Below are 25604 nucleotides of genomic sequence, written 5' to 3'. Positions count from 1 at the left end.
AACATAAAATATGCTTTATTTATATTTTTGAACTATATAAAATAAATAAAATATTTATTTTTATTAAAGTATGTTTTTATGAAATGTAAAATGATCTAAATTAATGTATATTATAAAATATTCAATTATATTTAAATAAATTATAATTTATATAATTATATAACTAAAAAATATATAAAAATAAATATTATTTAATCTGTTTAGATATGATTACATTCTATTTTAAATAAATGTATATTTATAACATAAATATATATTACAATATAATTTAATATATATATTTTTATGTATAGTTTAGTTTTATCAGCTTTATTTTCTCATTTGTTTTTCTCTCTGCTATCTGCATTCACCTAAAACGTTAACTATACCCAACTTTTAGAAGTATTAAAAAAAAAATTAAAACCATTGCGATATGTGTAAATTCGTCTATTTTTTCTTTTATTTGAACTCTGACACAATTTTGAAAGGCACAGTATGTTTCAGGCATACAGTACGAGACCCTGACAAAAATGTTGCTCTTAATACTGTGTTGGAACAGGCGGCGTGTTGCTCTGATGAGAGCTCTAGTTTAGCGTTCCACTCTTACATCGCGGCCTACGGGGTTCAAGAGGAAGTTCAGAGGGGGTTCACGAACATAATGTTTTTCCTCGAGTCTCTGCTTCACAGCTAGAGCGAACAAATCACGACCGAGCCCGTCGTGAGCGCTTGCATGTGAGGGCGTTTGGCTGCGAATTCTCGAAGCCGAGTTTACGTTTGTTCAGTCTAGCTGTGAGGCAGTAGTTTTGAATCGGGGCTGAAAAAAGGCCGACTGTGCGTCTGCACACCGGTTTGGAACGTCTTCAAGGCAGTCTGGTCTGGCTGGCTGCCTCTATACCGTCGGCTTGTGGTCTCCCATGGGAGTATGAACTTTGCAAGAGCCTAAAAACCCATTCATTCGCATCAAAGTCCTGGGCTAAAGGAGCACATTAACATTGAAATAATCACTTCAGTGAGTTCGGCAGGGCGCAGGTGGCTTTCTTTAGGGTCACGCTAGGTCGATACGTGTTTACGCTTAGCAAGCAGCCATCCAAATGGTATTCGCATGTCCATGTAAAAGTATAACAGTGTTTTCAACACTGATTGTGCAGACAACACATATGAGACAGCAGTCGTTTAGGGCTTGGTCTTACTTGATTTCTATCTTCCGCCACTTGTTTTCCAACAGAGAACCCAGGCCAGAACCTGAACAGAGTGTTTCAGGACGTTCCGAAGCGAAGAACCGGCTTGGAAGGCTCCACGCGGCCAGGTCTGTCTCACGCCTTCCCTCTCGTGTTATGGGTTTCTGGAGTGTCAGATCCGCTGTGTCTGTATGTTTTTGTTGTGCTGGTCTGTTTCTTGATTTCTGGCCTGGAATCTGTTGCGAAACAAGGGAGACTTCAATTTAAAGGGACAGCGCACCACAAAACCCTTGCCAACGTTCAAGTTGTACTTTTCCATATTATAAAAGCGACAACATGTTCTTTTTTTGTGTGTCTTTGATACACACTTTTATTATAAGAAGAAAAATAAGGGAAACGCTTTTCAATACAAAGGTTTTATTTTGGGGTGAACTGTCCCTTTAAACGTTCTGTTCCGGACAGCTGTTTACAATAAATGTTATATCTGTGCTACATCTCAACTTTGGCCTCGTATATCTATGTCAAACTGTGGAAAACTTTTCTGTGTGAATGTTATCAAGTCTAAATCAGCGTTCGCTATGTAACTTTCCATCGTGGAGGTCCTTGAAATGTCTGTCCTGTTATTTTGTGGTCCGAATGTGTGTATGTGTGCGTGTGTGGCAGAATCCTTCAGGCAGATCCACAGTACCGCCGGTGGTTGAATCTCCCCCAGGGTGGCACTGTGGGTGGCTGGCCACTCGGTGTGTGTCAGGGAGAGAGAGAGAGAGGGCGAGAGAGCATTATTTCCACCTCGCACACACGTCCAGCTGCTCTCCTCACACACCAGTGACTCTGACCTTGCCCTTCTGCCCACTGTTCGTTGCTTCGATGGAGAGCACTTCACTTACTTTTTCCCTTTTCTCTCTCTTTCTGTATTTATTATTATTGCACCGACCCATCGAATGATACTTCCAAATGAGCTCTGTTGTTTCTCGTGGACTCTGTCCAAATCTTGTGGATTCTTTGTTGTGAGGACAGGAAACGGTTTCAGTCCATGCACAGGAAGTTGTGCTGTAGCCAGGGGTAGTGCAGGTGGCGCGCTGTGCGGTAATATAGCAAAGCGAGTGTTTGGTTGTTTTTTTTAGTTTTATTCGTGGATGCAAGAAATAAAATAACACTACAGTCTTATTTTGGCATGACTGATGGATTGTTATTTGGAATAGGTTTGTGTTTGCTCTCTGGTTACTTTGTGGCTGTTTGCATGAATGCCTTGCCATTCAGAATCATTAACAAAAATAGCATTGCTATTTTGGCATGTGTGCTGTCTAAAGATGGATAGTTCGCCCAAAAATGAAAATTCTGTCATCATTTATTCGCTCGCATTTCATTCCAAACCTGTATGACTTTTTTTCTTCTGCAGAATACAAAAGATATTTTGAAGAACGTTTGTTTGTTTGTTTGTTTTCTTTATTTATATAGCACATTTAAAAACAACCATAGGCTGACCAAAGCGCTGTACATAGCAGATAAAACAAACCAAAAAACAGGATAACAGACTGGTAATTAAGAAAAGAGATTAAAAGACATAAAAAGTGACCTAAAAATAGTACAAAAATCGTAAAGGTGATTAAATAATGCAACAAGAGCAAAACTTTCACGTCACAATTTGATCAAGTCAATGCGATTTGAGCATAAAACTTAAAATCAGATGAAGAGGATGCTGTTCGGATCGCTACCGGAAGGTTGTTCCATAAAGTTGGGCCGGCAATCGCAAACGCCCGGTCACCCCAGTGCCTAAGTCTAGACCGATAACATTTTTAAATGTCCCGACCTAAGCGGTCGCACTGGATTGTGCAGATGCAACAACTCAGAGAGCTAAACAGGAGCGGGATTATGTAACGATTTATACACCAAAATAAGTATTTTAAAATCCACTCTGAGTTTAACAGGAAGCCACTGCAACGATAGCAAAACGGGGGGGATTTGCGCGTACCAGTAGCCTGGCGGTTGCATTCTGAACCAACTGTAAACACGCCAAAGAAGACCGATTTATTCCATGATAAAGAGAATTGCAGTAGTCTAACCGAGAAGAGACCAAGCATGAATGAGTGTTTCAGAGTTTTCTCTTGACAGGAAAGTTTTGATTTTGGCCAGGCGACGAAGGTGGAAAACACGATTTGACCACTCCATTTGTCTGCTTATCTAACCTAAGACCAGTATCAAAACAGAAACCTAAACGTTGTACACTAGGGTTCACCCATTTTGTAAACGTTGATAACCAAACGACATTGGTCCCCATTGACTTCTATTGTACGGATACAAAACCACTTGAGACATTTCTCAAAATATCTTCTTTTGTCTTTCATAGTCATATGCATTTTGGCATGAATAATGACAGAATTTCTATTTTTGGGTGCACTTAACAGTATACTGTACTTTTTGTATTTATTCAAATGTTGGTATTCATAAAGTGTTTCTCTCGTTCCTCTCTTATCTTCATAGGTAACATCACCACACGGATCCGCACGCCTGAGACCGGCTCAGACGAAGCTATAAAGTCCATCTTGGAGCAGGCTAAAAGAGAGTTGCAGGTGCAGAAAGCAGGTAAGTCGTTTTCCTCCACCAGGAAATCACGGAGGGCTCCGAGGTATATTTTTCACTTCCCCCCAATCTATTTTGTCATTTCCTGTAGAATAGGTTTCACTGTTGCCAAATGAACTCATGTTTCACACATCCAGCATCTGCGACAGGAAGAATCCGTTAAGCTTTCACACAGACGGCGTTTCTGCTGCGTAACCGAGCTTTAAATAGAGATTTCTTTTGCACGTTGAGTATTGAGATAACAGACATAGCTGTATTTAGTGGAACAGCTTTTATAAACTTCATTTATTTAAGGAGGAGGGCCGTACTTACTACTTAATCTAGATCGAATTGTCTGGACAAAACAGTGCTTGTGTATATCTTAAAGGGATAACGTCCTTTACTCACCCTCTTGTTATTTCAAACACATATGACTTTCTTACTTGTGCAGAACACAAAAGAAGATATTTCTAAGTATGTTGGTAACCGAACATTGGCGGTACACATTGACTTCTATTGTACAGACACAAAACCAATGCAAGTCAATGGGTGCCGCCGTTGGTCAGTTATCAACATTCTTCAAAATATCTTTTGTGTTCTGCAGAAGAAAGAAAGTCGTACAGGTTTGAAATGACAGAATTTTCATTTTTGGGTGAACCATCCCTTTAATAAAAGTAACAGACAGTACATAAGTGATTCTATCCATAAGGGGTTGCATGATTTTGAAGAAAAATGTGCTGTGCACTAGCTCGCTAAATAATGTGATGTGCGATACAATGAAGATTTAAAATTATAATAAAATTTATTTAAAAACTGAAAATTATTCTTTCTGTTCGATAGTGAACAGCCTCTTTTATTTACTAGTTTTTGCAATACATAAAAACAAATCTGACAATGTCATTCTAACAATGTAGGCTAACAAAAAATGAAATACCTCCTATCTGCGTCGACCTAAAACCTTGACTTTTTGAAGTATTCAAATCATTCAGTTATTCCAAACCATTCCAATATGCACATGTTATTTCGATCTTGCATAAAAACATAAACTCTAGATGCATTCACAAGGATTATGTGTGCATACATGCACTGTTATCTGTTCATATTGGAACCAAAATCAAAACACATCACATGGTGCAGATGCAATATGTGTGAAACATTATCTTGCAAATCAGGCCAATGTATAACGTTACAAAGTTGTTTGTAGATTTCATTGTCGCGCATATGTCGGTTTCCTAACTGCAATGCAACTTTTGCCCAAGCTATCAAAAACATATTGTTGTACAAGTCAATAACATATTGAGACGTGTTTCCCCCCTTCACCTTTTCCTTTCCAAGCTTGTGTAACAGAATTAAACTAACTGTCTCTTCCCCACCTGCCACTGCAGACGGCGTGGGGGAGAGGCAACGGCGATCAGGTTACCACAGAGGCTCGGGCAGCTATTTCCAAATATATGCACACAGTCTAAGACTTGGTGAGGTTTTGTGCTATCTGTTAAACGTTTTCCCCCAGATTTTCCCTTCCACGCCCAGAGCACCACTGCTTCCAATGAACTCCTCACTGTCATAAATCAGTCAGACACGCAGGAATTTATGACTGATGTATGATTTATATATACATCAATGAAACAAAGCCGTGTATGTACACGTGTTAAGATATTCAAGAACAGATGCTTTCGTCTGCATTGCCTTTTATTTGAAAACTCTTTGTGGAGAGGTTTATTTACTGATATATATGCTATATACCTGTACAATATTGATATTTTGCAATGTCACAAACACCAAATTATAATTCATTTCAAAATATTACAAGTTAGTGTAGGGCAGGGATTTTACTGACACCTTTTAAAGAAATACCTACCCCTTGAAAAATGAAAATTCTGCCATTTTTACTCACCCGTGTTCCAAACTCGCGCATCGTCGCTGTTCTTTCAAAACCTTGGATGTCCAACATCACTATTTTTCAGGAAATGTAAAAAAAAACACTGTACTTTGTTAGTGATTAAATACTGTGTTGTCAAAAGCACTTTTTACTGGTTAGATATTTGCAAAACCAAGTGATAAACATAAAGGGTGACTAATACTAATGATGATTTTTGACAAAAAAATAAATAAATCACGAAATATGGAGATTCGAGTTTTGAGAAGGACAGCAGCGATATGTTCTGTGTAACACTAAAAGAGATGTTTTGGAGAATCTTTGTTCAAGCTTTAGGGCTTTATATCCTTCAGCTTCAAATTTTCTTCTTTTGTTTTGCCACAAAGAAAACATGTCGACAACAATGTGAGGGTGAGATGACAGAATGTTCATTTTTCTTTGAACGAACCAAAAAACGTACTTAGTTTAGAAGAACATCTGATGGTGATCGCTCACACGTTCTCTTTTATTCCCGCAGTCGAAAGTTCTCAGCCTCCGTCCTCCTCCAGCAACTCGGATGACAACATTCGTTCCATCTTGGAGCAGGCTCGGAGAGAGATGGAGGCCCAGCAGGCGGCTCTCGAGCCGGTGTTGAAGGCCAGCTCTATGGTCCCAACTGATCTCTCACTCCTGGGCTCCAAGCTCCTGGGGTCCCCTCTCTCCACCCTACCCTACACCATCCCAATAGCTCAATCTTTGAAGAAACCCTCTAACTCCCCTCTCCTGGACTTCCACACCGGGGTAAAGAAAGAGATGGGTGAGATGGCCGTGTCGGATTTGGGCATGGATGGGGTTCCCAAGCTCGGACGAGTTTCTGAGAGTGTCGGTGGGGGGTCCTGGCGGGAACACTGGTGGAGTACTGGCCTCTCCAAGCATCGTGGAACTGGGCAACCCTCTTATAGCGAAGACTCCCACAATGAAGAAGACAGCAAGGAGGTATAGTACATTTTTAAGATGTTTCATAGGGCGTAGTGGTTACAAATCTAGGCTGATCCCATTCCTGTTATTATTCCTATATCCCACCAGAAGCTTCCTCGGCTGGGCAGCACTGCGCCAGTGGCTCCCGCCTCATCTCTGGATTACTGGAAGGACTGGCCCAGCTCCGAGTCCCCTTACTCCCAGAGCTCCGAACTCAGTCTGCAGATGCCCAGCGGCAGCGAGACCCCTCAAAGCAGCCCACTGCCATCATCCTCGCCCTTACTGTCCCTCCCCAAAGTCGCAAAACCCGTGGTGCCTCCGCTCACTCCCGAACAGTACGAGTACTACATGTACCAAGAAGTGGACACTGTGGATCTCACCCAGCAGATCAAAGACAAGCTGGCGAAGAACGGCATCTGCCAGCGGATCTTCGGAGAGAAGGTCAGTGATTTTCAGATTAGATCCGCTTGCATCGATTACTCGTCCATCATTCCCCCCAGGAATGATTTCAGTGGAGGCAGTCGATGCGTTTCGCTTTCATATTGCATGCAAATGTATGAGTCTGTAATATCAGCTGCATCTTTCTCCTTGTTGCATCATAAAATATCTTCATATTTGTTTCAAAGCTGTTTTTCTCTGAATCTGATGTACCGTATCTCCATGCGTGTGTGTCTGTGGGTTGCAGGTGTTGGGTCTCTCTCAGGGGAGTGTGAGCGACATGCTCTCTCGGCCAAAGCACTGGAGCAAACTCACGCAGAAAGGAAGAGAGCCCTTTATACGTATGCAGTTATGGCTGAATGGAGAGCTGGGCCAGGCGCTGATGCCCATGCCCGGACAGACACAAGGTAATGCCCGGATGCTCTTTACCGTGACACACGCATGCACGAGAGTTACAACCAGAATCTGTCCTTTTTTTAAGTTAACGTTTCAATGTATTCAATTTGGCGGCATCTAGTGGTGAGGTTGCAAATTGCAACCAACAGCTCACTCCTCTGCTCACCCCTCCCTTTCGAAGCACTACGGGGGCTGACACAGGACTAAGATGTCATCACGTTTTCGCTTCTTTGCCGAAGGAGATAACGTATTTATGAAATGCGTTCTGTAGAGCAGTTTGTCCTTTTAGGGCTACTGTAGAAACAACATGGCGAATTCCATGTAAGGGGACCCGCGGTGTATGTAGATAGAAATAGCTCATTCTAACAGTGTTGGGGAAGCTACTTTGAAATTGTAGTTAGATAAGCTACAAGCTGCTCATAAATAAAAGTAGTTAAGTTACAGCTTAGCTACCCATCTGAAAAAGTTGTTAGCTACACTACAAGTTACTATAAAAAAGTAGCTAGCTTTTTTTTAAAAATTTTTACAATCTCAGTATTGTATTTATTATAGCAAACTCTATAGTACATTTCCTATATACAGTACAGTTTTTTTACTTTACCACAGTAAATATTAAAGTATACTATAGGATTTATAAATTTACTATAGCTAGATAATACAGAATACTGTAGTATATGTTAATAGATTATGATATTTACCATAATATTCTACAGCTGTAATATACTACAATTTACTATAGTAAATACTAAAGTGTACTATAGCCTAGTATTTTTATGTGATGTGATAGGCCTACACATGTGTTATTGACTAATGTTTTAAATAGAGAAGTTTAAAACAATGTAATACAATACCATTATCTTTGTATTGTTTATTTATTATTTTCATTAAATAAAATTCATATTTAATACTCAATTATACAGTATATACTCAAATATTTACCCACTCATGTACGTCCTTCACTATCTCTTATCAGTGAAGCGTAAAGCCGCAATACATAGTTACTGCAGTAGATGGCGATAATGAACAATTTCAGTTTGTGATACAATAAGACAACGTGTTAGGCAGAACGGAATGAAGCTTTTGGTCTCGCTACACCGCTACTTTCTTAAAAAAGTAATTAAGTACTGGAAAAGCGACACCGTTTTAAAAGTAGTTGAGCTAACGTTACTGAAAAATGTAGTTAAGTTAGTAGCGTCGCTACTTGTAGTTAGCTACTCCCCAACACTGCATTCTAGCAAGGTAATAAAAACATAACGCTTCATTATGTAAGGTCTTTATACACCTCTGAAGACATAGTTATGTATATTATATTGCCTTTCTGTCAATAGACCCTCCAAAAAATACACATTAGACCTTTAACGTGTCAACATATGCAATTAAATGTGTTAATGGATTTGGACATTGTTCTGATAAGTTACTAAATGTAAAGTGTGATTTCATAATATTTACATTATTCATAGCACACCAGGACACGTAAACACGAAACACACACAGTGGCTCAAGACGGATATGAAAGAACGTTCTGATGTGGCTTTGGTTTCTTGGTTTTACTCTTCACATCCTGAGTCGTTGTCAAAGCCACCATTCATCTCAGCTTTCTTATCGCTTGGCGTGAGAGAGCACGCTGTCACCCCTGTTACTCGCATCCGAATTTAAATAGAGTAAAATCACTTTCAAATATTTAACACAGAATGAGAGCGACTGGTATGCAGCCCATTCGCCCACGCTCCTGGGCCGCATGGAGCTAAGATGTCTCATTAAAGTCAACATGTAATGTGAATTGAAATACTGAATTGATTTACTTGTGGTACTTTTCTTACTGCCTTGGTTTAGTGTAGAATGCCTAATTTTTACTATCCAGCGAGTTGCAGATGCCCAGAGGAAAATGTTATTGCTCAAAGGTTGCTGTTTCATAGCCCTAGAGATTTTATGGAGTTTCATTTAAGTATCAAGTTAGCCTCAGATGTCTCTTCTAAAATTGCTTAGGAGAAATAAAAATAGAAACAAATTCATTTGTTAAAAGAACATGGCGCTGTAACATATTGTGCTGTAACATATGGTGCAGGTTGTATAGGTAAAACAATCTGGATTTGGGCACATTTGATGAGAAATGTTGAGTTCGTATTAAAATCTTCATATTCACTTTTGACTGCAGACATGGTAAATCTGAGTTTAGTTATCATGTTGAGATCTCTTTTGAAACTCTTAATAGACACATTTGCCAGATTTCTGGGTCTTTATCTAAGGAGAAATATCTAAGACGTAAGCAGAAGCAGAAGTTTGCATTTTGTTCTTCATTTAATCTCATTTTTTCTCATTAAAAATCCACATTATGGAGGTAAAATGGCCTCTAAATACCGTTTCATGTTGACTTTAACGGATGGTTAATAATACTTTATCTGCATGATTAATAAAGGACAAAAACCATTTGCAGTAAATGCAAACAGCTGTGTTCCTTTACTGGTTTGACTGATACTGGTTTCAGCCTGGCTTGAATAAACCACTAAAGAGCAAACCAAATCTCGGTTATCCTTCTGTAGTTGCCAGCTGTACTTCGGTCGGCCTCACGGTGAGAGAATTTAAATTACTCATGACTAAATGGATGCAGAATCATACTTTCTCTTGACCCACTTTTGGCATGGAGTCCTTACGCTGGAAAACCTATAGCTTAATCTGAGATCAGCGCTAGAAAATGATTAGCGGGGTTTGCTTAAACAAACATCACCATTATTCTTAATGTTATGGATTTAAACAAACACCTTAACCAAGCAGGTCCTGGCGACTTTTCTTGAAAAATATGCTAATCTGGTTTGCATTATTTTGCAGTTCAGGGCCTTTTTACACCCCGTTATGCTGTTTATTAGCCATCATCAATTCATATACTCGCATTGACCTGGATTTCAAGGCAAGCTGTTGGGTGGGGGATGTACGGAGTGGCTGGGGGAGGGGGTGTCTCACAGGGGCCATCCAGAAAAGGCCCCCTGGGCTCTCTCAAGGGCCTCCTTGAGCTGTTGTAATCAATTAGCCCATCAGTGCAGGGATATATGATAATTACCCGCCTCTCCTCCTCTGTGACTGGCTGCGCGCCGCGCCATCATGCTCCAGTGGCTGATTAATATGCAAATAATCAGCCGATGGAATGATAAATGGGAGTCAAGCTGTGCGTGTGAGTGCAGGCCCGATTATGATGAATAGCACTTGCTTGCTGTCCTACTTAAAAAAGCCTTTCTCTGTCATTTTTACCACAAATTAAGCCGAATAATGTGAACGATGTAGTGATGAGTTCAGCTGGAAAAGCAAAAGGTGGGTAAAAAATGAAATGGGGAAATGATCGAATTTGGAAGGGGGGACGTTAGCTTAAACGTAAATGCGGATGGCAGGTCGCTGTCTTGTTTAATTCAAGCTGGGGTCAATTTAAAGACATGATGATTCTACGATGGGTTTTAACAGCACACAGAGACAGTTTTTGTGTATTAGTTCAGTTTAGTTTTAGCTCTCCTGATGAAAATGTAGTATTAATAATAATTAGTTAGTTGTAGTAGTAGTGTAAGTGATTGATTTATTACATTTTCATTTTTTATGACTAATTAAGTTTTAGTTTTGGTATTATTGTCATTTTCATTCTTTATAATGTTTGTTACTATGATCAATATATCATAATTTTTTTAGGTCACACTTCAGTATAGGGGGCAATTCTCGCTATTAACAAACCATTAACTACAACTTTTTCCCCAATAAACTCTTAATTGCTGATTAATAGTTAGTAAGGTAGTTGTTAGGTTAAGGTATTGGGGAGGATTAGGGATGTAGAATATGGTCATGCAGAATATGTGCTTTATGAGTACTAATAAACAGCCAATATGCCAATAATAGGCATGCTAATAACAACTAGTTAATAGTGAGAATTGCCCCTATACTGAAGTGTTACCTTTTTTACCTGCCTCTAAACATCACATACAAAAAACAAACTTGAACCACAAACAAACTTTCTGTGGTTCCTTATGACAAAATAGACATGCATTTCTTCATATTTCTTTTATGTCTTAATTTTGAATTCAGTTAATAGAATATTACAGCTAGTTTTCCTGTTTTGGGGTGTGTGTGACATGAGGGTCTGCTTTTGCGCACACATTTATTCAGTAAAATGTCATTGTAGATGGTTGGGGTGAAAGTGTGTTTAAATGAACTGGCCAGGCTTGACCGATTTGGTAGATAATCTGAACAGCAGGCTCCATAATGGCCCGAGCTTTAGAGGTCTGTAATTGGTTCCTTTCTTCCAGCTGCCCTATTCTGCTCCTTACGGCTTTCAGCATGAAGCACTTAGCACTGAGCTAATGCACCTCAGCAGAAAAAACCTGCAAACGTCTCGACGGGAACAAGAGCCCGAATGTGGTTTTAAAACTGGATGTTTTTGATGACGAAGATTGATTTGGGTCAAGGGATTGATATACGCCTCTGATTTATAGAGGGAGGAGAGTCTGTTTTTGCTTTAGATAGAAAAAAGAGTGCGGCCCGAGCTAAGCCATGCAGAAAAATAAAGGTAATGAATGATTTAGAAATGTGGGAGATGAGAGAGAAGAGGGAAGAAGATGGTAATGGAAGAATAAAGTTGAAGTTCACCCCAAAATACTTTTTTCTAAACCCAAATTCTGAAATAATGAAATAATTCTGAACAAAACAAAATTTTATAAATATAATAAAAAGTAAAATAAACAACAAAATAAAACAAAATAAATTAAAATAAAATAAAACAAAATGGTATAAAATGAAATAAACTAAAAAGTAAAATACAATTAAAAAAAATAGTATAATTAAAAGGAAATAAAAGGAAAAAAATGAAATAAAAGGAAAAATGAAATAAAAAGTAAAATATTGTTTTATTATTTAGATTTTATTAAGATTTTAGAAGTGTTATTTCAATTTTATAAGTGTATACTGATCTCATGCTGTCAAGCTAAAAAAAAGCACCCGTAAAAATTTGTGTCCTATATTTTTTCATAAGCTTTTGTGTGATAAATGGTCATAATTTTTCAGACCATTGATTGCATCAAACGCAATTTCTTTATAACCAAACCTCACATCAAACCTGCTCTACTTACAGTATTCACTATTTGATTTGACAGATGCCTTTTGTTACCCATTGATGCTTGACAGCTCAGTATAAACTCGTAAGGAAGTCTTAAAACCCCCTATTTTAAAAAAGTAAATAAGGAGGGTGAGTAAAATTATAATTTTTGGGCGAACTGTCCCTTTAAATACGTGGTCATCTTTGCAGCGTTGTAGCATGCAGTGTCCTTCCTGCACACTGTCTATTGTCCTCTAGCAAGTGTCCTGTATATTACCTGTCCTTATTGACCCTCATTAGGACGACACACTCAAGCGGGCTAAAACAAGCTCTCCTCCAGGGTGTGTGGATGCGTATGCATAGGTGTGTGTACGTCTTTGAAGCAGGGTGTGCGAGTTGAAGAGCACTCCGTGACCCCTCATCAGTCTCTGCAGATCCTCTCCTCTGAATGTTAGTCCGTCCTTGCTATCGTCCAATCGGAATCCTGTTAAGCTCGCTCGTTCAAACGGTTTCAGGCCTCGGATGTACGACTTAAATCAGATAGGACCTGTCGTGCGCATATGAGACGCAATCCCATCATGCATCACAATTAGGGGCGGACAGATGTGAGCTCTGATATTCGTGCCGCTTATTCCAGCTCGGCGTGTGTGTGGGGCCGCACGCGAAGCTGCATTAACCAGCTGTGTGTCCAGATGTGGCCACCCCTCCTCTTTTTTCTCTCACTCACGCTGCCTGGTTACTCGCAGCGGATCGCAGGAACATCCTGTCATTCCCGCTCGTGTCCCTAAAACACCTCCTACCTCCCCTCCCACACGCATACACCCGTGCACACACCACGCCGCCAGTCAAACTGTCACCAGGCTGTGCGTGGTTTTGCTGCAGATCTGAGATGACGGGCTGCTCCCCGCCTTGAGCGCCCTGCTCTCTGCTTGCTGTGTCCCCCAGCTCGGCAGGCAGCTAATCCAAACTGACGCTCCCTCTCGATGCTCTCTTTACCACCAGCGCTGCGCTGCACCGCCATGGCCGACGAATCATGGTCAGGCTGAAAGAAAAGGGTAGATGGGAAATAAAAGAGGGAGAGAATATGGAGTGTCTGGTGCATGTGTGATTTGAAAGGTTGTTAACAAAATGTCTGCGGTACTTAGTAAAGGAATAGTTCACCCAAGAATGACAATTCTGACATCATTTATGCAACCTTGTGTCGTGTGGTTAAGAAATGAATTGAATCTCTAATGTTGACAGCCGTCCAAAAAGGGTAAAAACACCTTAAAGACGCCCCCCTTTTCATTTCAAACCTGTATGACTTTCTTCTGCAGAACACAGAAAGAAGATATTTTGAAGAATGTTGGTAACTGAACGACGGCGGTACCCATTGACTTGCATTGGTTTTGTGTCCGTACAATAGAAGTAAATTGGTACCTTTGTTCTGTAGAAGAAAGTCAAACAGGTTTGAAATGACAAGAGGGGGAGTAAATGATGACAGAATTTTCATTTTGGGGCGATCTATCCCTTTAAAAGTAGGAGTATAGTACAACTTGTGTGGTATGTATGATAGGTCTGTGTGATGAACTGACAAACATGTGAACTCTCTTTCAAATCTAATTCACTTTGTGTCTTGTTACAAGACACGTCATGACCGTTGGTGTTCGGTTTCATTGACGTCAAACACACATCTTGATCCACCACGTGTGAAAATGCTGATGCGTTAATGATATTCAAGGGCTTTGGCACGCAGAGCTATTGTACAGCTTTACAATATAGACAACATGAGTGATCTGTGCCACGTTTCTGAATTGAAAACGACACACGGATGAGTAAATGATGAAAGAATTTTCGTATTTAGGTGAACTTTTAAAGGCGAAATAAACAGTTCTGGATCATATTAAATCGGAGAACTCCAAAGTGAAGGACACGCATTTGTCTCTCTTCCTCTGTAATTTGTTTGTCCATTTTGCTCGAAGGGAAGCCGTGACTTGGCATGACAAGATGCATCTGTCACAGTCCATCACTTCCTGTTACTAAGCAGGAAGACCTTGGTTGGGTTACTGTTTCAACGGCAGCCTGCTCCATATTTAGCCAGGCCTTCATTTCAGGCCTTCTGTCGATAAGTAATGCCCAGCGAATGTGCAAGGTCACGTTTTGCATCGCCTAAATATCTTTATTCCTGTTTCCATAGAGATTACTCCGAAGACCTCAGCCAGCTGCAGTCCTGCCCCAGAATCCCCTCTAAGTTCGGCCGAGGAGTCGGTTAAAAGCCAGCAGGAGGAACAGATGTGCCGTTCATCTATCCAAGAACCCAGCGATGCGTCCGAGTCTCAGTCCAGCATACTTTTACCGTTACCTCCGCCGGGACACTCGGGTCTCAGCATACAGGAAATGGTGGCCATGTCGCCCGAATTGGACACGTACGCCATCACCAAGAAGGTCAAAGAAGTTCTCACAGATAACAACCTGGGTGAGTGTGGTACAAGACATGGTGGTGGAAGTGTTGCCCAATGGAACCGACAGGAAAATTCTCATTTATCATTTATTCACCCTCATTTCAAACCTGTATGACTTCCTTTCTTCTGCAAAACACGAAAAAGATATTTCAAAGAATATTGGTACCCGAACAATAGCGGTACCCATTGACTTCTTTTGTATGGAAACAAAACCAATGTTAGTGAATGGGTACCGCCTGTTGTTCGGTTACCTACATTCTTCAAAATATCTTCTTTTGTGTTCTGCAGAATAAAGAAAGTCATACAGGTTTGAAATGACAAGAGGGTGAGCAAATGATGACAGAATTTTCAGAAGTTTATACTGTTTTATTTGATACATCATGTATTCAGTTTTTCTATGTGTAGTTGTGCCTTTCTTTGCACACTAAAGGAGAGGTGGAGGACATGTTGCGTTTAATGGCCGTCCACGTCGACTGTCTCGATGTCCCTGCCGTAATTAATGAGAGGTCGAATGGGAATGTCACGCTGGACGTTGCCACTTTCTCCTTCACCGTTTGTTTCAACTCGCGCTGACCACCGTCCTAATGTTCCCTCGCAGTATTCCAGCTCATCTAGCCTCGGATGTCTTTGTGAACTTTTCTCGAGTCGTTCTTGCTTTCATGTTGCTCAGGTTTAGGAGAATTTGGATTCATCGCATCGATGATAGACTCTTTCATCTCTCACATTCTCATTTCTCAATGCGATTTCGTCTCGGGTGCATCAAAGATTTGTTACGCTCTGTAGAGGAATTGACCTGTATACGGTTGAAAATGTAAAGATTGCTGTATTTATATGGATCTTCGGGAGAGGGAGAAGTAATCTTCGGGGATCTCGGCCGTTTGTTTTACTCTGGGGAACATTTCCTTTTTGAGCATCGCAGGATCCCGAATACTGTCAGGGGAATTTGGGTTGCTTTTATATTTATGGTAAAAGAAAATCTTTGAAAGCTTACGCAGAAGGTAAAAGCTGTTTGAAACCCCTTTGCCTTGAAGGTTAAAAGCAAAATCAGCATACCGTTTGATCAAACTTTGACAGCATAGTGCAACAAAAACATGGATTATTTAATGCAGTTTACGCTGGTAAACCAGAATAAATAAAGACCTGCCAAGATGATCACCAGCGTGTGTGAATTCTGACAGGGATGCTGGTGTGCTGCTAACTTAACCAAGAGTTTGTTTGTTTGTGTTTGCAGGTCAGCGTCTTTTCGGCGAGAGCATCTTGGGTTTGACACAGGGCTCCGTGTCTGATCTGCTGGCTCGACCCAAACCCTGGCACAAGCTCAGCCTGAAGGGTCGAGAGCCGTTTGTTCGCATGCAGCTCTGGTTGGGCGACCCGCGGAACGTGGAGAAACTCATGGATATGAAAAGGATGGAAAAGAAAGGTACTTCATTTCTCTGCTCTCGAGACATCTGCCGTCATCTGGCCACACATCAACAAACACCTGTTTGTAATTGTCTGCGTTGTTTCTAGAATGTTTTTATTTCAGTGTTTATTAAAGCGGTTCACACTTTGGTTAGTGTTTGTTTAGTTGCCAGTTCTTTTTCGGGACGTTGGAACGCCAGCTGTCTGGCGAGGAATGGTTTTTTTATTGCTTGTAAGAAAGAGTCTTTTCTGGGTCTTTTTTAAACAATAGCTTGACGCTGGTGCTGTGAAGCAGTCGGATATTTTGAGCCGTGCGTGGTGCTCATGTAGGTTCGAGTTTATCTTGGAATGGTTTTTGGTCTTATTCAACATCTTGTTCATCGGAATGGTCCTGGGACAATCTCTGCTCTGCCCTCTTAAACCTGCTGATCCCAAACCAGGAATCAGGGGACTGGATAATGTCCTTTTTGCTGACTAGGCCTGTCAAATGATTAATCGCGATTAATCGCATCCAGAATAAAAGTTTGTGTTTACATAATATATGTCTGTGTACTGTGCATATTGCTTTTGTATTTATAAACACAAGCACATACTTGTTTATATTTAAGAAAAATATAAAAAATAATAAACGTTTATTTATAATTTAATTTATTGATAAATAGAAATAAAAACATCTGCATATTTCCTAAATATATACATGTATGTGTTTTTGTGTTTATAAATACAAAATTAATATGTACAGTAAGCAGACATATATTTTGTAAACACAAACTTTTATTCTGGATGTGATTGCTAACACAAAAATATTTATTAAATATTTAATTTATTTATACAGTAGTGGCCAAAAGTAATGTCCAGAGGTAATTTTTTACAGTATTTGTTTTTAATTATCCTTCAAGATTGAACCATCAAAATATAAATAAAAGAAGTATGGTATACAATGGAGAAAATAAAACTTGGTTAAAGTACAGTATTTATTGGAAAATTACAAAAAAGAAAATTACAATGTGCAGTGTATCATAGAATATGGATTGTATTATAATACACAAGAAATGCACAGAAAACAAACAGTTGACTGAAAATAAACCTTTCATTATTAATAATATTATAAATAATTTGCATTCTGTTATTAATATTTTGTTGATTCTTTCTTGGTTTTGACTACAGCAGTCATTCTCCTGGGCCTTGATGCAATAAGCTTAGCGCATGCATGCCATTTTTTGCCAAGCGTCCTAATGTTTTCTTAAAAACTGAGCTTCAGTTTATACAATTGCACAATTAAGCAGCAAATTTTCATTTTTAATACATCTTTAATAATATCTTTGAATAAAAGGCAAAGAAAGTCAAGGTTGGACATCACTTTTGGGCACTACTGTAAAACCTCGGACACAAACCTAGCTTTCGATCTCAAAAGAATTAAATATAAATGTAACAAAATGGAAAAACTCAATAAAAAATTCTACAGAACTGTTGCAGAACATCAGTGCCCAGAAACGTTCAACTCGCACGTGTCGGTATCCACACACCGTAACTGTAATTGTTTGTGTTTATCCGTTATTGATTCCAGCGACAGAGTTTGGGAAAAACAATCTTTCAGCTGCCTCTCGTCAGCACGCATCTCTTTAATGTGTGGAGATGTACGAGATGCTGAAGATGAGCTGGTCGGGCGGAGGCAGAGCTGATGGGGACTGTTTGATTGCTCTTTTTTCCCTCTTTAATAGTCCAGATGTGTCCTCTGGCTGCCGAATGGGCCACACATGCTCTGTGAGGCCGCTCGCCTCTCCGCTGTCTGGATTGATGAGGGTGGGAGATGTCAGTTCCGTGATCGGCTGTGACAGGCTGTGGCTCTGTGGGGCCGGCTTACTTAAAGTCCATTGCACCCAGCGCCGGGCCTGCCAGCCTCCGTGCTTGCAGTAGGCCAAGTGAACATTCCTGGAGTCATTAGGCCTGTTTAACACTCCTCTCGGGCTAAAAGTGACATTACTGGTGCTCCCTGGGTGAGGATGACGACGACGGTTTCTTTGTGAGTCAGGATTCTCGGTGCGTGTACGGAGAGGGCAAAGCTCGGGGGGAGCTCTTCATTAAAACGACACTGGCTCGGCCACGCAACCCTTGATCTCATTGCGCGCTTGCCGCCGACGGAGAGCAACGGCTTTGCTGTTGTGTTCTTTCTCGTTCTGTCTCTCTCCACCTCCCTGTTTTTCTCTCTGGCTTTTTAGAATAGAGTATGAATTTGACCTCGGCGCTGGCTAGCGGCACAAAGCAAATTAGCCTTGCTTGGCCCCTATTCTGAGAGTTTTGGCCACCAGTGGAATCTTTTAGCATTGCTGTTGCCCGATAGCTGTTCTTCAGCAGATCCTGAAATGCGATGGAAATGACAGATTTCACACACGGCTCGGTGTAGTTAGCTGTTATGTGCTTTTACAACCAGAAAATAAATGTTTGTGTATTGGGACTCTATTGATATTTTGCAAGGCATTTGATAATGGTTATTTATTTATCGAAACATTATTTCTACTTAAAATTGGGCTTTTATTTGTAAATTGTATAATATTTGAAAGGATAGTTCACAAAAATAAAAAATTTGGTCATCATTTATTTATATGTATTACGTTCAAAACCTGTGACATTGTGTGGAACACAAAAGATCTTTTTTGTATGGTTTTGTGTCCATACAATGGAAGTCAGTGGGGTTCTGTGTTGTTTAGCTATCAACATTCTTCAAAATAACTTATTTTGTGTTTGGCAGAAGAAAATCTTACAGGTTTGGCATGAAGTGAATGATAAAAAAATATTTTTGGGTGAACTTTCTGGACAATAAAATTAGCTTAGTCTCTTATCATAAATTCCCCTTGGAGAAGCCTTATTTAAAAATAAATGCATTAAAAATACATTAATTAATTGATTAAATAGATTGATTGATTAAACCTATTTTTATCTCGTTTTAAATATTTGAATCATTTTTATTAAGTAAATAAATAATTTAAGATGTTTAAGGTGTGTTTCTGTTTAGAGCCAATTTGTAAGACTGGTTTATAAAAGCAATAATATTAGTTTTAATCAGAGAGTAATTATTAAGATTAATCATTTTTTATTACGAGCAAAATTAATTAACATGATAAAAGTAATACTAATAATTTATATATTTACACGTCTCATTTTTAAAAATTGTAAATAATTAATTTTTATATATATTTTGGATTTCTGTTTGAGCTAATGTTTAGGACTGGTTTATAAAAGCCTTTTGAGTAAAAAGCAATGATATTATTTTTTATCAGAGACTGCCCCCTACAGGCTGCTTTAGATCATATAAATATCCTGAAATTGTATTTGATCTGGTTTTATGTATGTAGTTTACATACAATTATTTACTCTATTTATAAAGAGTTCATTTCAAAAATCTGAAATGTTCAAGTTTTATTGTGCATTCTAAGCAGTGTTGGGTGTAACTAGTTACTAAGTCATTAGTTATTAGGGATATCTGTTTTTGCAAATGAACTCTCCATATAATGAAGTTTATAAACATATTTGTATTGTTTGTCAATACACTTGTGTCTGTTATTGTTTGCCATATTTGTGTTTATCTTTCCGATATTTACAACTGGTATGTATATCAATATGTGTTTTCCAGCTTACATGAAGAGGCGCCACAGTTCCATCGGTGAGAGTCATTCGCTGGATGCGGGTGGTCTGTCAGGAAGTGACCTCACTCAGGGGGCCAGTCCACAGCACCTGTCGCAGCAGCACCAGCACCAGCATCAGCAGCAGCAGCAGCAGCAGCCCCATCTGAAGAAACCCCGTGTAGTTTTGGCTCCAGAAGAGAAGGAAGCTCTGAAGAGAGCCTACCAGCAGAAGCCTTACCCCTCTCCTAAAACCATCGAGGAGTTAGCGAGCCAGCTCAACCTCAAAACCAGCACCGTCATCAACTGGTTCCACAACTACAGGTATCATGAGAGTCTAGTGATATAGTTATTTCCAATCAGAACATACTGTATTTAGTGGTTTATGTACAGTAATTTTGCATCAATGATATTTCTTTGTGGGCGGGGGCTACTCAAGGCTACTGAAAAGAATCTAAAATTCATCAAAATGTTTGAGAATTGGTATCATTCTTGTCGCTCTGCAGATCTCGTATCCGACGAGAACTTTTTATCGAAGAGATCCAGGCTGCGGCTGGCGAAGGCGGGTCCCCCTCAGCGCGGCCCGGCATGAAGTCTGGCGGCGAGGGAGAGAATAGCTGCGACGGCACAGAGTCCGACAGCACCGCGGAGGGTCGACCCGGGGGATCATCCGGGTCGGAGGAACGCAAGGGCCTCATGGAGAGTCCCGGCCTCAGCCACCGAGATGAAGACGGAGAGGGAGAGTTCCCAAGCGCCTCGGGCACCAGCAGGCCGAGAGGCGGCCTCATAGACAGCCTGTTCGGCATTCCTGATTCGTCATCCGTGACATCCGCCTCCGTGAAGTCCGCCTCCGCGGTCCCTCTCCGAAATCCAAAGGACAGCAGCCTACGCAAGAAAAAAGCAGCCAATCTCAACAACATCATCCACCGGCTGGAGAAAGCGGCGAACCGCGATGAGCCTCACGAATGGGAGTTCTGAAAGGCTTCGTGATGTTTTTCCTCTCACTATGTCCCTCACTGGCCGAGCCTGGTGCACACATTTCACCGGTGAACCCGAGGGTTTTATATTTACTGTATGGGCTCTCAAGGACAAGACAAGAACCGAAAAAAGGAAACGCGTTTTAATCTGTTTGTTTTGTTTTTGTGAAGCACTTATGGTCCTGCTGGCCACAGGGCTGTGACACCATTGGCTAATGGTGAAGAACAGACACAAAACTGAAAAGCACAGGAGAGGGAGCTTTCTCACAAAATCTTCTCAAGACTGGCGACAGTCGTAAAAAAAATACACACTATATCACGTCGCCTCTTTGTCTCATAGAGGCGTCCTCACCAACAAGTTGAAAAACTGTTACAATAATTTATCAGTTCTCAAGACTTTTGGGAGTTTCCTCTTTTGTATCACGTAAACTTCGGCCGTCAGCAGAGACTAGTTTTAAGCGGTGACAAACCAAAAGTCAAGCATTTTAAAAGCAAGTGTTGGCTAGAAGGAACTCGGGGGCACCGCCCCACCCGCCTCTCCCTTCCTACCCATGAGGAGGCCATCCAATGGCTATGCAACTCTAGTACGTGATGGATTCCATTGTAATGGAACCAGCATTATTTTCACAGTTCGGAAAAAAAACTTCTCTAAGGAGAGAAGAAAATCCTTTTTATAGCAATTAAGTTGCCACCAAGAGATTGCACAGTCGATTGACTCTAAACAGCACTCCTTTTAATTTTACAACACACCTTTTGGTGAGCCTAAAAGGAAAAAATAATGCTACAAAAAACACGTTAAAAACAAACAATATTTATCTAGAATCCTGATTAAGAATCCACACGAAATTCATTTTAGCGTAACGTCGACAAAGCGGTCCTGATGGGAGGGTGGAGGAATTTCGTAATAGCTAACGTAAAAGATAGCTCAGTGTCAATTTTTATCGTTATTTAGGTCTCTTTTAAGGGTAGCGTTTGTTTATTTTTCCATAGCTTTAATCTCCTCCTCGGCTTACGTTTTTAAGCTGGCGAGAGGTCTTGTTTAATAAACGTCATTTTAGGCCAAAACAAAGACAGAAATAGTGAACAAAGGATTTGTACAGTACTTTGAGTAAATATTCCTGACGAGATATTTTTTAAAGAGAATGAGCAAGCCGGATTTTTATCCTCTTATAATAGAACCGTACATCAGAGACCTCTAACCAAGTTGGGTGGTTTGGCCCATAGAATTACAATTCTTATCCAGTGTCTCACTTTAATTCTGTGGTGTGGCCGTGGGCCACTGCACTGTATGGGTTGGTCCTCAGCGCCAGGGTACAGGACGCCGAGCGTGCAGGGAAAGCCAACCTACCGCTCGCTCTAGTACAAACTCTAAACTTCAGGTTTTTCACCAGCTTCTTCATTCACCCTTCACCCGCCGAAGCTTTCGCCCTGAGACGAAACCAAGTGTGTTCACGATATGCATTTACCCTCCAAACGACTGGAAAAGCGCGACCAATTTCACGTCAAACCTTGAGCGAAATGGACACGTTTTGTTTGTTTTCTTTACACACGACGAGAACTCTGAGACTTTTCCATTCTTGTTATTGTTTAACACGCAAAAGAAAAAATGAGATGCGTGAATTAAGTCGAAAAGCTTGAACGTTAACTAGAGGTTGAATCGGAAGTGTTGCCAAACGCACGTAGACCTGCCATCTCGCCACCAGGAGGCGCAGCGAAGACTCAGCAATCTACGATTTTGGAGATTTGCTCGCTCTTGTGTGCGTTCACATGCAGTTAGTTTTCTGTAAGATGGTGGTGCCACGCGCGCGTCTGTGTACAAATCAGAGTGTGGGGGTGTTTGTTTGTGTGCGTGTGTGTGTGCGTGTGTGTGTGTGACTAGAGCGATCTATATTTGTATATTACTACTACTCGCCACAGGATGTGGAAACAAACACCTCCTCACGTCCCTAAGCTATTTAGCAGTCCTACAGCATATCACATTTAATTTCTTTTTATTTACACACGTAAGAAAAAACTAATGGTAGATTCTCTTTTGTTTGTTTTTGTTCATTTGTTTGGTGTGGTTTGCTTATTTATAGATGCTGTCTTTTACATATTGATGTCTTATATTGTTATACGTGCTCTTTTTTTTTGTAATGGAAGGGACTATAAAAGGTCAGGTTACATATTTTTAGACAAATAGACTGCCGGCAGTATTGGATTACATTTAAATGATGTACTTTTGATACATGTCTATTGATTAATTCTGAAGATTATCATTTTGATTTGTGTATTCGTATATTTTACTCAACTGTCATTGAGCTGGATGAACACAGTTACTACGTTGACGAAGAAAGCAGAACTATATGTATCGCATTAATGATTTAAGTAGTACGCTTTTAGATGTTTTAATACAAGAAGACTTTAAAGATGACAATTCAAGATGAATTGCGTTTGGCTGTATTCACTCGTAATTGATGCTCTTGAATTTGGTTTTCAGGTATAACCTGCAAACGCTCTGAGATTACGTTTATTATCGCAATCAAGCTTAGTCGCTACAATGAGCCAGTGAACAACTGGTAGTTGACGTCACTGAAAATAGCTGTCGCTCTGAGCTGCACCTTTGAGAAATCTGACATTTTTTTAGTAGGAATGAAATTCACTTGATGTTTGATGAACTTTACGCCGGTGAATTTCGGAAAACGACGGCTTAAAACTACCTTTGGCCTTCTTTGTGTGTGCCAATGAAAGATTAAATCAAATTTGTCTCTTTTAGACCTAAAAAAAGCACAGAGTTACACGAACCAATGTTTTTAATGAAACATACGAAAGCCGTGACTGTTTCTCAAACTTTCTCCACGTCTAACATTGGAGTGCCTTCAATGAAAACTCTTTGCGTCTTTTTCATTCCAAATAAGTATTGTACGCAGATTGGAAATATCACGTGTCAGATCATACCACATTTTTGCAATTTAGCCAGCAAGTTGATAATAAGGTCTCATCTAGTCTCAGGTCATAATATTCTGTACTTTTATGGTGTGTGTGTGTGTGTATTGTTTTATCTAAGAGAAAACAGCTGTCCCAGGATTCAGGCTTGGTTCTAAAAACCAACGTTTTTACAGTGGGAATTTTGATTGGTTAAATTGTAAAATATTGCCACGTTTATTCGTCCCGAATCATTTCTTTTTAACCCTTTCTAGGCATTCTGTATATCATTTCGTATTTAAACAGCAAGTTCCCCGCTAGAGAGGTGGGTTTAGCATGTGGAAGTATTGAATTGATTTGTACACTGAAGTGTGGACCAAATTGTCACAACAGACTTTTAAAGTCTCTTTTCTGATCATAACCATGTGATTTTAATTGAACACAGAAAAGAAAAGAAAAAAGTTAAAGGAGCACATTTAAATCTGGTCTATATTAAGGCTGCTTTTTACATCCGTCACATTGATTTGTTGTTTGGAAACGTTTTCACTGAAACGTGACGTTATTGTTGATATCATGGCATGAAACACTTAGAAATAACACGAGTTTCCGAAAACGATTCTCAATTCAGATGTCCAGCACTTTTCTCTGCTTCTTTTTGCAAATATTTTTCTATGGAAAGTATTGCAGATAACTAAACACATCGACTTGCAACTGCACAGACAGCACGTTTATATGATTTCTAAGAAAAAAACGAAAACAAACAAACAAAAAAAGATCATCCTTATCGATATTACATTGGTAGTCACAAGTAGCATTAATGTAGATATTCGTCCGTAGCTTAGTTCGGTAGTGATGTCATAATTGTTACCTCGTTTATTCCCGCACACTTACATCACTTCCTGAGACAGTATGTTCTTTCTTCACCTGAGACGGTATGTTCTGAACAGCTACAGTTTGTTTCATTGTATCCCAGATGGACATTTCTTTTCAAACGTGTGTAAAATGTGTTACATTTGAGGCTAGCACGATACATCTGTTCAGTGGTTCTCAGCAGGAGCAACACTTTTACAAAAGTTACGATTCATTTTGACCAATGGGATGTCTTGGTCTTGACATTCATATATCTCTCTGTTGTTGCTCTGAATGCTGTGTATGGGTAATACGAAGCCTTGTATCGAACACGACAGGCAGCTCCCAACAAAGCTGATATACAGTAGATTCTCCTTAGGTCTCTCAAAGCTCAGGTAGAAACTTGGTTTAGCACAGCCCTTTCGTCCATTAGTTTGTCTGTGACACTTTCCCCTCTTACACCTGCTAACAACAGTTGTATGGTTTATTTTTCTATGTGTCATGGTTTTGAACCACACGATGGAGCTGAAACCTCCATTAACTGAATAAAGACTCTTCCACTTTGTTCTCTTGATATGTATTTAGTTTGGTTGTTTTTTCCTTTGTGTATCTTCATGTAGCCTTGTATTCTGTTCCCAGCGCAGTTCTAATCCAAAATGAAAAAAGCAATATCACTGTTTGAAATTCATTATTATTATTATTATTATTCCTCATTACCACCATAGGTGTATTAACTGAAGTAAATATCTTTTGTACAAACACAACACCACTGTATTCTGCATTTATTTGAGTATTTCTGGTGTCAGTAGATGTCAGAAATGTAAACTCAAGATGAAGCGTGTGCTAGGTACGTATGGTTATATACTGCCGTGGAAAAAATGAAGACAATTATTTTTCATTTTTCTGAGTGTACTATTCATAGGAACATTTTTCGTTTTTGTGAACATTTCTCCTAAATTCCAAA

The 25604-nt window shown here is 39.8% G+C and overlaps 1 protein-coding gene across 5 annotated transcripts in view; it reads left to right on the top strand.

The window, feature by feature from the left end:
- Window positions 1–25212, top strand: part of cux1a (cut-like homeobox 1a) — a 107920-nt gene extending 82708 nt beyond the window's left edge. For 2 of the 5 annotated variants that reach the window (XM_057321378.1, XM_057321376.1), the window contains exons 16-25: window positions 1205–1285; window positions 3639–3740; window positions 5102–5188; window positions 6110–6567; window positions 6658–6990; window positions 7235–7394; window positions 14625–14903; window positions 16121–16309; window positions 19922–20234; window positions 20417–25212. In XM_057321378.1, coding sequence (XP_057177361.1) covers window positions 1205–1285; window positions 3639–3740; window positions 5102–5188; window positions 6110–6567; window positions 6658–6990; window positions 7235–7394; window positions 14625–14903; window positions 16121–16309; window positions 19922–20234; window positions 20417–20888 — 2474 coding nt within the window. In that variant the 3' untranslated portion in view covers window positions 20889–25212. The remainder of the gene's footprint in view (window positions 1–1204; window positions 1286–3638; window positions 3741–5101; window positions 5189–6109; window positions 6568–6657; window positions 6991–7234; window positions 7395–14624; window positions 14904–16120; window positions 16310–19921; window positions 20235–20416) is intronic. The other 3 variants (XM_057321380.1, XM_057321379.1, XM_057321381.1) reach the window with 3 other exon arrangements.
- Window positions 25213–25604: the final 392 nt, after the last annotated feature.

This window comes from Triplophysa rosa, linkage group LG22 (genome assembly GCF_024868665.1).
Source record: "Triplophysa rosa linkage group LG22, Trosa_1v2, whole genome shotgun sequence".
Taxonomy (NCBI): domain Eukaryota; kingdom Metazoa; phylum Chordata; class Actinopteri; order Cypriniformes; family Nemacheilidae; genus Triplophysa; species Triplophysa rosa.
Note: the sequence above shows the minus strand (reverse complement) of the source record. Positions and strands in the feature narration are given on the sequence as shown.